Source organism: Apodemus sylvaticus, chromosome 14 (genome assembly GCF_947179515.1).
Source record: "Apodemus sylvaticus chromosome 14, mApoSyl1.1, whole genome shotgun sequence".
Taxonomy (NCBI): Eukaryota; Metazoa; Chordata; class Mammalia; order Rodentia; family Muridae; genus Apodemus; species Apodemus sylvaticus.
The window spans coordinates 14,843,070-14,855,510 of record NC_067485.1 but is presented as its reverse complement, the minus strand read 5'-3'; the positions used below and the strand labels follow the sequence as shown (position 1 = coordinate 14,855,510).

General features: G+C 45.8%; 1 protein-coding gene across 8 annotated transcripts in view; it reads left to right on the top strand.

The window, feature by feature from the left end:
* Syk (spleen associated tyrosine kinase) overlaps positions 1 to 12,441 on the top strand; it is a 70,475-nt gene that overhangs the window by 48,555 nt on the left and 9,479 nt on the right. For all 8 annotated transcript variants that reach the window (XM_052156779.1, XM_052156774.1, XM_052156776.1 and 5 more), the window contains 3 exons: positions 3,878 to 3,965; positions 5,341 to 5,518; positions 11,248 to 11,457. In XM_052156779.1, coding sequence (XP_052012739.1) covers positions 3,878 to 3,965; positions 5,341 to 5,518; positions 11,248 to 11,457 — 476 coding nt within the window. The remainder of the gene's footprint in view (positions 1 to 3,877; positions 3,966 to 5,340; positions 5,519 to 11,247; positions 11,458 to 12,441) is intronic.

The following is a 12,441-nucleotide window of genomic DNA, read 5'->3' as shown; positions in this document are numbered from 1 at the left end:
GATGGCTCAGTGGTTAAGAGCACCGACTGCACACCGACTGCTCTTCCAAAGATCCTGAGTTCAAATCCCAGAAACCACATGGTGGCTCACAACCATCCATAATGAGATCAGATGCCCTCTTCTGGTGTGTCTGAAGACAGCTACAGTATATAGCTATCTATATCTATTTCTATATCTATACCTCTATATCTATATATCTACCTATCTATCTATATATAATAAAATCTTTAAAAAATAAATTAATTTTAAAAAAAGAGGAGGAAGATGAGGAAGAAGAAGAGGAAGAGGAGGAGGAGGAGGAGGAAGAGGGGGGCAGTGTTTAGATTTTTGCTGTGAGATTAAAGAATAATTATACAGGGCATATGCTCACCTTTGGGGAGCCTAACCACATCCTGCCTTTGACAGAATCTGCCCTCATCACACTGCCTGTGAGACTAGAAACTGTAGCCGGCTGATTGCACCCAATGTCCTGGAGCCCTCTGGCTTGTGGCCTCTGGGGAGCGTCACTGCCAGCATTGAAAACACTTGCAGGAGGCTGGGAGAGAGAGCCAAGACCCAGGAAGCCAAGGCAAGGCTTTGGAAGCGGGACACAGGGCGGAGGCCACCAGCTCCACAGGACAGTGAGTGTGCTGGAGAGCTGTGGTAATCCCAAGCCTAGAGAGACAGAGTCCCTGGGGCCTACTGACCAGCCATTTAGCCAGTGGAGACCCCGTGTCAAAAACTAGGGTGGATGGTTCCTGAAGAACAACTCCCAAGGTTGACCTTTGTCTTCCACAGGCACATGCACACACATAACTGCTCAGCCACACACACAATATCATGCACGCACACACACAATATCATGCACGCACACACACAAACGGGTCTTGTGCATCACCACTTTTAATGCACTGTGACAGTACTTCGACCTTGAAAATTATCTACCGAAGGTTGGATACCTGGCGCCATCTAGAGGCGACTAGCGGTTGTGCGTAGGTGGAAAGGTAAGGGCGAAGTTGTCAGCACTTCCTTCACAGCTCTGTTCTCAGTGCAGGACAGACGATGCCAGGGAGGGGCAGACCACCGAGTACAAAGTGGAGAGATCAAAAACGCATGCCAGTGCTGCCCACCAGCAGTGCTTCCCACTACGGTTCCCATTTCCCTCCCTTTTAACCCTGACCCTTGCCTTCGTGTTCATCCCTTAAACAGACCCCTGGTTCGTCTTTCAGTGGAGGCTTAGCTTCCAGAGCCTTTAGTGGTGACAGTGGTCCCAGCAAGGGCCTGCTGTTCCCAAGTACTGTGGGAAAGCTGGAAGCAGGGCCTTGTATCTTCATCTACAGCATAAAGCAGCCAACCACTGCTCTGGTAATTATCACAGGCAAAACCGCCCATTCCTTCTGCAGAATTGTGGGACACTAGAGTGAGGTGACAGTACTGTCCGGGTCCCCTTAGACCTCCACCTGTGCAGGAGGCAGGCGGTGGTGGGTGCTGTGTCTGATGCATCCAGATGAGAAAGGTTATGAATCTCTTGGGTCTCAGGGGTTCTACTTGGATCCGGAATACTCGGTCTCCTAGGGTGTTTTCTGTTGGGGCGACTTGGAAATGAAGCCACACCCACTTGAAGAATCCTAGTTTCCAAGAGAGATGCCCAACCTTTTCCTTTGTCAGCTAGACACAGGGTAGCACCTGATTATCTGGGTGGGAGCTCCCTCCACGAGCTCGGATGCTCAGGCCTCCTCCCCACTGATCCCTTCGGGCCTTTGATATACTGACTTTTTGTTTCTGATTTCCTAAGACCCCCCCACCAGCCCTGCTTTAAAAATATCCCAGAAGATTTTTGCTAGGAAATTGTAAGTGCTGGTTTATTATAACAAGCCTTTCGAATTGCCCTTGTTGTGGGGAAGATTCCAGAAAGCCTGCATGAAGCTCCCAATTGGGGCACTGAGTGGCAGAGGGCAGGAGCTCTTATAACCACAGGAAGGGTTATCTCTGTCCTCTCTATCCTGAGGTATCCTTTAACTCCACGATGAGCCAGAGATTGCCCTGGGGATCTCAGAACTTTCTTGTGTACAGAGAAAAATCAAAAGACTTAACAGGGTAGTCACGCTAACCATGCATCTGAAAACTGCAGCTGGATAATGGTAGCAATTATCAAATATAAGCTAGGGGAGTTCTTCTTAGGCAGGGCATCTAAGCAACACTCAACTCTACCTACGTCACGTGTAAATGTTTAAGAGGGTCAGGAGTGATTATCTGTACTTAGTTCCCTTCTTGTGTGCAAAGACTAAAGAGAGAATTCATTTTAAGCCATGCTAAGTTTACATTTCACATCTCCGTCTTCTGAGAGGCTACGTTTAAATCGATCTGTTCAGCCATCCACCATCCACCCACGCATCCATCTGTCCATCTACCAACTCATCCATTCAACCATCCATCCATTTATCTATCCACTTAGTCATCTACTTATCCGTCCGCATACTCATACATCCATTCACCCATTCACCTGCCTATTCCCCATTTTCCACCCCTTCATGCGTCCGTGTTGTGTGTTTCTCCTTAGCGTCCATTACCATTGTGGCCCAGCTACTGAGCTTTGATTTAATGCCTAAGTCTGCACAGCTTCTGCTCTGTTGCCATGGATAGTTCTAGCACACGGTCCTCCAGGAGGGTTGAGAGAGACCATGAGACTATGGATCCTGTGACATCTGACACTGGATGTCCTTTGGCTTCGCTGAAACAGGTGTTGCCAGCCTCTAACTCACGGTAAACACCATGGTAACTCGTGGTAAACGCCATGAAGCCAGAGAGTTGTAATGACCGGGTGCTACCCTGCTGCTAAATGTGAATGGGTGGGGTTGTCCCATCAGTGAGGCGGGTGAGATGTTGATGTGTGCTTCAAGACAGTGGCTGTGTAATGTTGGCTGAACGTCGCTGTTTCTTTACACTTCCCCTCAAATCTGGCGTTATCTCATTTCTTCCTGGCAATGTGTGTGGATGCTGATAAGGTAAGGAGATGCGCAAGATTAGACGGAAATGAGAGGAGAGACTGGTCAGAGCTGGACGGCGGTTTGCCTGTGAGACAGGTTTAATAGCTGCAACCTTGCTTTAAATAGTGAGTAAAGATGGGCCCCCCCAAAAAGAGAGAAAACAATTTCAAATGGAAAATCCTTAGGACTATAAGGGGATTTGCACCCTCTGCCTACTTCATGAAGCAAAATGATATTGATGGGTTGAATGAGAAACCTCTGTGTCTAAGAGCCAGTGCGCCTTAGTGGCCAGCCACAGGGGACCAGAAGAGCTCTCTTCCTTCAGGAAGGCAGAGAGAATGTCTCTTTGACAGGGCACGTGCCTGCTGCTGTTACCATGATCCTTATCACGATGATGACCGCAGTGCCTGGGGTTGGGGTTGGGGTTGGGGGTGTGTGTGGCAGGCAGCAGCAGAATGCAGCCTTCCTCTCTGGGACTTGCAGCTAGTTGGTCTGGGCTAGCCTGTGGTAGCAATGCCTTGGCACCTCAATTTGTATGGAAGGCAAAATAGGTGGGCATGGTTTGACTTTGCTTTTTAAATAACTCCCACCTGACCTTAGATGACAGCAGAAATGAACCCATGGAGAGCAAGTCTGTGAGGTCCTGCCATCTTCTGGGAGGGGCTAAATGAAGATCTCCTGGGATGGACAGAACAGACGCTCTCCCTCCCTCTCTAAGGCGGGGCCAGGGGTGGAAGCTATAAGCGCTGAGCCTGTCTGGCCTTCTCAGGTCCAAACAGTTGCCTGAAGAATGAGATGGGCCTCTTTGACCTCATCCTAATCCTCTGTCTCCCCTGAATAAGTTATCTATGACTATTTGAAAATAGTAGCATCAGGGCAGAAAATAACATCTTATCATCTGTGTGCTTCAGCCTGCACCACCCCAAGGGAGCCGTCCGGAGAGCACTGTGTCCTTCAACCCCTATGAGCCAACGGGAGGGCCCTGGGGCCCAGACAGAGGTGAGAGATGCACTTTTACTCGATACACATTCAAGCAGGGTGCACAGACGCTTGCCAGAGTGTAGAAGAGGCAGCTTACGAATTCCTGGCACCATTCCAAATTTGGCTTACAGTGATGGTCCACGCTAAACAGTGGTGATATCCAGCTACAGGCAGACGATAACCTATCCATAAAACAAGCAGTTCTGTCTAGTGGAAATGGTCTTTTATAAATAAAACAAGCAAGCAAGCAAACAAAAACCCAACAAGCCGTTAGCATCGGTAGCATCCCAGCTGCCTTTCTTGGAAGAATATGTTGCCAAAGGATGACAGTAACCTCTGGGTGGTTTTGACAGTAGGTACAGCTCAGAGGTTCTTCTAGATTTGTTCACAGAGCTGTGATGACTGGAAGCACACAGGGGACTCAGTTCAGGAAGGCACTGGTGACTTGCTCTCAGAAATGGGTCTTTTGGGTACCTTTCTTGGGTTCATGAGTATCGGCATGTTATTTATTCTTTTAAGATTTATTTATTTACTTTATGTATATGAGTACACTGTAGCTGTACAGATGGTTATAAGCCATCATGCGATTGCTGGGGATTGAACTCAGGACCTCTCCTTGCTGTCCCTGCTCTCTCAGACCCAAAGATTTGTTTATTATTATATGTAAGTACACTGTAGCTGTCTTCAGACACACCAGAAGAAGACGTCAGATCTCATTGCGGATGGTTGTGAGCCACCATGTGGTTGCTGGGTTGTGGTCATGCTACTCATGACCTTCGGAAGTGCAGTCAGTGTTCTGCTTATTGCTATCAATTGCCTCCAAACAAAAGTTGAAAGCAACAAGAGTTAGTTACCTCTCGTTCAATTTATACCTCGTGGTTGGAAGAGTAATTCACATAGATTGCTTGTCTAGCATGCATGGAGCCCTGGCTTTCATCCCCAGCCCTGCATGAGCAAGCCAGGCATGGGGTTGGACACACCATCAGCATCTCTCCTGGCTACGTGCTGAGTTCATGGCCTTTCCCACGTGAGCCTCAGAGTGGTGAAACTTAGTCCTTAGCATCTTGGCGATTAAGCACATTGGCTTTTTAAAGTCTTGGAAAGCACACATACCATTTCTCTTGAGCTCTGTTGGTTCGGTTATGAAAAGCCAACTAGGAGCATGTCGTCTTTGGTGCCACCTCTCCATAGGAGACTGTCACACCTGGCTTAAAACCTAAGGGAGGTTTTATCCACCATTACTACTGGTGTAGAAGACCCACCTTGTCTCTTCCCCTGCTTCACTTCTCTGCTGCATGCAACTGCCCCATAAAACCAAAGGATGGAGGGCGGGGTGGCAAGGGTTGCTGTTTCACAGGAGTCCGGAGTCATCTGTTCCCTGACTACGCTGCAGGCCTTCAGAGAGAAGCCCTGCCCATGGACACAGAGGTGTACGAGAGCCCTTATGCTGACCCTGAAGAGATCCGGCCTAAAGAGGTCTACCTGGACAGGAACCTGCTGACCCTGGAGGACAATGAACTGGGCTCCGGTAACTTCGGGACTGTGAAAAAGGGATACTACCAAATGAAAAAGTAAGTATAGTTGCACCATTACACTGCTGTCATCCCCAGTGCGAGCTGCATTCTGGAAACTTATCAGGACACACCTAGAGTGTTCATTTAATCCCAGACATTGAAGTTCAATACATGTCTAAGGACTTTTGCACTAGCATTATATTTATTCATTCCCAATACAATAATTCTTAATTTATTTTCTTTGTGTTTATGTTTGTGTGTGTGTGTGGTGTGTATGCACAGACACACACACACACATACACACATGCACACACACACATGCACGCGCGCACACACACACACACACACGTGTCACAGCACTCATGTGGTCAGAGTACACGTCAGTTGGTTCTCCTCCTCACACAGTTTCTAGGGATTAAACTCAGGTCATCAAGTTTGGCAGCAAGTTCTTATACCAACTGAGCCATCTTGTAATCTTCGTTTCTGACTCATTTATAGTAAAAGCATCCTTTGTGTATGCTAACTGTGGTGACAATCATGACATGTTTGTTTTAGTACATAGTACAGTGTACACAATAACTAAATTGAAATAAGCAAATTCATAGGAAAATAAGAACAAATTATACCTTCAGAACACAACTATCTGTGACTAGCCTTGGTGGAGGCACTTACTGGATCTTGATATGTGTGTGAAATCTTTGTTTCTGGTTCCTCACTTTCTGTGTGCACACATAATGGTCATAATGCTTAGTTTAAATATATGTATGTGAATCACAGTCACTTTTAAAGTTGACAATTAAGGGATAGAGAGATGGCTCAGGGGTTCATAGTACATATTACTCTTCCAGATGACCCAAATTCAGTCCCCAGCACGCATATCAGATGGTTTGCAGTTGACTGTAACTCCAGCTCCAAGAGTTCTGCTTCCCTCTTCTGGACTCTGAGGGTACCTGCACTAAACAGGCACATACACTTAGATACATTATTAAATATAAATCTTTAGAATATCTAAATGTTGACTTTTAGGTATTTAGACATAACCTTTCATGATTTGCTTTAGTTTATTGTATTTTAATTTATTGATTAATTAGTATGAATTAGTGTGGTTAGTTAATATGAATTTATATACAACTTCAACCGCAGGATTTAGTGAGTTGAGAACTGAGTTCTACCAAAACCATTGTGAGACAAAACAAAGGCTTTTTACCATTGAGTCTTTCCATTTGTAAACTCAGATCATTCCTTCCTGGACACCATTCTTGGCCATCTTTCAGATTTCTCTCAGCTGACTTGTTTAGCTTTCTGTGTCAAGTCTTAGACACCTCCCTTACATGCATTCTCAGATATTTTGAATGGAAATACCAAGTGCTTTTGGTATTCTTAACAGTTTTATGGTAACGTGTAGCATCATGTAGCATTTCCTACATCTTGATCTTATATATGAACTAAAACAGATTTTACACAGAGATGTGACAACTGGCAGCGCTGAGTTCATTTGTGACCAGTAGCAGTTTATTATTATGTAGCTATTCTTTAACATACAAATGAGTCACTTATGAATGCCTGTTATCTATCTATCTATCTATCTATCTATCTATCTATCTATCTATCTATCTATCGTGTGTGTGTGTGTGTGTGTGTGTGTGTGTGTGTGCCTACATGTGTATGTTTGTGGCTGTGATTGTATATTTTCAGATGTGTTCACAACTATGGGTGAGTTGTGAGTATGCATTTGTGCAGGTACAAATGCCCTTATAAATAATAATAATAATAATAATTCCTAGGACCCATCCACCCTGCTTTTTGAGACAGGGTCTTTCACTGGGATCTGGAGCCTGTCAGTTAGGCTGTGGAGACTGGACAGAAAAACCACAGGAATCACCTGTCTCTGCCTCCCCAGTGCTATGTTTATGACTGTGTACCAAAACCATCTTTTTACATGTTGGAGTCTTGGGGATTGAACCCCAGTCCCCACGACTTCGTAGCAAGCCCTTTACAGACTGAGCTGCCTCCCCAGCCCAATAATGATACTTTTTAAAGAAAGCCATGTCCAATCCTTATCCTTTGAGTATTTTCCCCCACCTTAGAGCATTATCTAGGAGTGGTAGAGTAGTGTTTTATAACTGTCAGGGGCCTTGTGCCTGGCTACAAGAGAGAGATCCCAGCATTCCTTTCGGTATGGCCTATATCTGTACATGACGGCTGCTGTCTGACAGATGGACATTTTGTTCCTTTATTTCTGCCAGTTCTTTAGTCCTGCATCTACACTGAATTTTGCTGAAGACTCTCCCTGCTCCACTGAGTTCATTCTGTGTTTCTTTTTCTTTACTGTGGTTCTGTGATGAGTTACACCCAGTAGATTTCAGATCTTAAACATGTCCCCCCATCTTGGGGTAAGCACCCCTAGCCCTTTGTCCATTACGTCTCCTTTCATAAACAACTGACTATAACCCATGAGTATTTGTCCTAGAATTTTCCCATCTGTTCTCATGAAGTGTCTTAATTACTGTTGTATTGCTCTGAAGAGACACCATGGCCAAAGTAACTTAGGAAAGGAAGCATTTAACTGGGGACTTGTTTAGCTTCGTGGTGAGTCCATGAACATCGTGGCAACAGGAAGACATGTGCTGGAGCAGTAGCTGAGTTGACATCTTATTTGCAAGTTGGAGGCAGGGAGCAAGGAACCTCAAAGCTCACCCCCGGTTACAGGCCCCTTCCAACAGGCCCACACCTCCTAAACGTTCTCCAAACAGTTCTACCAAACTAGGGGCCAAGCCTTCAAATAGATGAGCCTACGGAGGTTTTGCTCACTCAAACCACCACAAGAACTTATGGGTCAATTGCCTTCTTACAGTTCTCATAATGGGGCCTGACTCTCTTATCTGTAGAAGAGCCCAATGCTTGGAAGACCAGGAATTTCATAGTCTTTTCCAGGGCCATCATAAACAAACATTTAGGAATTGGGACAATGGTAGCCTCTTAGAATTAGTGGAGCATCCTCTCTCTCATCTGCTTTTCTAGAAGGCACGGTATTTTCTTTTTTAAAAATGTTTAGAGGAACTGAGAGACCTTTTTTAACTTCTTAATTTAGATCCCTGCCTCACACCACAGCTGTAATGATAGACCCAACTATGAAAGCCAAAGTACGTGGTTAGAGATGACAGAAGGGGGGCTCTCGTCTTCCCAGGAGGACTCAGAGAGGCTTCTGGGGACCACAGGAGAATATTTAAATCCTCCTGTCAGACCATAGGCTGCATTCTAGATCACCACACAAGCTGTGTCTACTTTCCTGTGTGTGTGTGTGTGTGTGTGTGTCCCACTTATTCTGTTATTCGACCTAGTCTATTTGTTGGGGTGTGTGTGTGTGTGCACATGTGTGCGGTTTGGGGATCAAACTCCAGTCATCAATGTTGGCAGGGAGCATCTTCCCCTACTCAGCCCCCCTCGGCCCCTTTCCTGATTAGTTCTGTTTTGATTCTCGAGTTTAAAGGTTCAACAAAAGAAATACCTTCTCATGCTTGTGGGAATTTTATAGCAGGTAATTTTTCAAAGCACACATAGCTAATGTCTGTTTTTTCATCTAAGCCACATTTTGTTAGAATACTTTCAAGAGTTCAGCATGATCCGGGTGATGTTTTTTGTGAGAGAATGAAAAAAAAATCTTTATTTTCGAAACACGTTGAGGCTTGCTTAAAAGCAACAAAGCCCTGTGGGGGAGAAGTGTTTCTTTCTCTTTTACTCTGAGCTTGAACAATGTGTGCGCTTCCAATTGGGCATGTCGGGTACACACCTGCGATCCCCAGTGCCCCAGAGGCGGAGACAGGAGGATTGGAAGTTTAAGGACATTTCCTACTACACAGCGAGAGTCTCTAGCCACAGTGGATTAAGAAAGACCCTGTCTCAAAAAAGAAAAAAATGTAAAACAATGTATGTTTTTTTTTTAAATTCTAGGCCCAGAAGTTCATTTTCAGTATCATAAAGGAACTTTGTATTCTTTTATGCGTATAGACATAACCTAGCCAGTAAATCACATGACGCTGCAGCAAGCTGTATGCACTTCACAGCTGGTGAACTTTATTGAAGCTGGTTAAATATTTCACAGTGCAGGGGCCTTCCTCAGCTTGGGCCGTCCTCCATTGCTGTCTGCTCCGTGTGTTTACAGAGAGTGGGGCATAGTTCCTCTGTCTATAAAAACAAAAAAAACAAAAACAAAAACAAAAAAAAAAACAAAAAAAAACAAAAACAAAAACAAAAAAAACAGCTGCAGAGAGAATCTCCTGTGTTCTGTGTGGAAGTATTACCTGTCAGTAAAAAGCTGGTGGCCATTAGCTGAGGCAGGAAATAGGGGGTGGGAGTTCTGGTAGGGAGAAAGAGGAACTCTGGGATAGAGACAGGCACAGGAAGAGATTTACTCCAAACTCTGAGGAAGACAGTCACATGGAAGTGAGGAGAGGTAACCAGACTTATGGCAGACTTAGACTAGATTAAATGGAGTCATTGAGTTACAAGTTAGAGGGAACAAACCCAAGCTTGTAGCCTATGCATTTATTCATAAATGATAAATCTCAGTTATTATTTCAGGAACTGGGCAATGGTGGAAAAGCCCCCAGTTACAAACACTAGATTGGGAGACTCACTACTGCAGGAGATTTTTCTGGGAGACATGAGTATCTACTCCTTCATACAGAGCACCAACCACAAACCAAAGTCTAATTTGGGGAACCAGTGACTGGGGCTTATGTCGGAGTATGTGTGTGGGATTACTTAGAGGAGCCACAGCACTGAGAATTCTGGCTGCAATGCGGATGGTGGCCTCTACAGGATGTGTAGGGTCCCCTAGACAGCCTAGACGCCCCCTCTCAGACTGCTGTTCACTTCCACAGTCGTATGCTTCAGCACCTCCCAAGACTGTGTCTATGTTCACTTAGGACAGAACTTCACACAGATGACTGGGGGATAGCAGAGGGAGTTCCAGGAATCCAGGGGACAGCCCAGTGACCATCTCCACCCCTTCCTTAGACCAGTATCAGCAGTTGAAGCTGATCTTGCTTCTCTGCTGCAAAAGGCATAGCTGGTCAGATGAGAATAGCAGGTCTTATATTTAGAGGACATTAAAGATGACCTTAAACGAACAATCCTCCTGTCTCCACCTCTAGGGCGCTGGGGCTCACAGGTGAGTACCACCATGTCCAATCTGAAGCACACGTGTTGTTCAAGCCCAGAGTTAATGAGAAAGAAACACTTCTCCCTCACTGGGCTGTGTTACTTTCAAGCCTCAACATGTTTTGAAAATACAGGTCTTTTTCATTCTCTCACAAAAAAACACCCCACGGATCATGCAGAAAGTATTCTAACAAACTGTGGTTTAGACAAAAGAACAGACATCAGCTGTGTGTGCTTTGAAATTTTAAACCTGTGATAAAATTTTCACAAGAAGGGGCAAAATGGTACTAGCTATGTATTTAGTGGTGTGTGTGTGTGTGTGTGTGTGTGTGTGTGTGCTGTCTCACTGCTGGCCCCACAAGTACCCATAGATTCTCCCCTTTCTGCCTCTCATCTTTTCCATAGAAGCACTGGGATTACAGATATATGCTATTGTATCCAACAGTCTGTGGGTTCTGGGGATCTGAACTCTGGTCCTTACTCCCTCAGCTCACCTCACCCAACTACCTCCCCACCCTCACCCCTACCCCCCCACCTCCCCACCCCAGCTCCGCAGCAGCCACAGAGAGGAGAACCTCTAGGCAGTTTGGAAAGTTTCTCACAAGTTACAATCTGCGTTACAGAGTTGTGAAAACAGTGGCTGTGAAGATCCTGAAGAACGAGGCCAACGACCCGGCCCTGAAGGACGAGCTGCTGGCGGAAGCGAACGTCATGCAGCAGCTGGACAACCCCTACATTGTGCGCATGATCGGAATCTGCGAGGCGGAATCGTGGATGCTGGTGATGGAGATGGCGGAGCTGGGGCCCCTCAACAAGTACCTGCAGCAGAACAGGTGCCCTGGAGCATGGGAGCTGTGCGCAGGCGCTGCCCTTCCCCGCCTTTGGGCTGTGCTGGGGCCTGATTTCTGGGGGAAAGCTCTCTCTCCCTCTCCTCTCTCCCTCCCCCCCTCTCTGTCTGACTCTGTCTCTGTCTCTGTGTCTCTCTGTCTCTCTGTCTCTCTCTCTCTGTATCTCTCTCTCTGTCTATCTATCTATCTATCTATATCTATCTATCTATATCTATCTATCTATATCTATATCTATATATCTATATCTATCTATCTATCTATCTATCTATATATATATATATATATATATTGTGTGTGTGTGTGTGTGTATACATCTTTGAGGGTGTGCACCTGTGTGAATGTGTGCATGTGGAGGTCAGAGGTCAATACTAGCTATCACCCTCTATCCTCTATTGGTCTCCAGCTTAATGTTTTTATTTGTGTGCATGTTGGCATGAGTGTGTGACATACGATGCAGATACTCGTGGAGGCTGGAGTTAGAACACTTGTGAGCCTCCCAACATAGATTCTGGGAACCAAACTCAGGTCCTCTGCAAGAACAGTTCATGTTCTTAACCACTGAACTATCTCTTCAGCTCTCTACCTTATTTCGTGAGACGAATAATTCAGCCAAACTGGCTAGCCACGGAGCCCCAGGGATTACAGGACCTCACTGGCATACCTGGCCTTTGTATGGGTCCCAACTCAGGTCTTCATCCTTGTATGTCGAGCATTTTACCAACTAAGGCATCTCCCTAGCCCTGTCAGAACAACTCTGTCCAGTGATAAAATCCCCAATGTGTGTGGACAGGGCCTTGCCTACCAACAGGCAGAGCATTCTTCCTTGTAAACACCTGGGACAAACATTTTCCTGGGGCACCAGCTTTGTCTTGTCTGACTGACACCTCAGTGCCTGCATGTGCAGGGGCAGCAGCGTTCATGGAGCTGGTTATCAGGTGGTCCAGGCACATCTGCTCTAAGGCTGCTGTC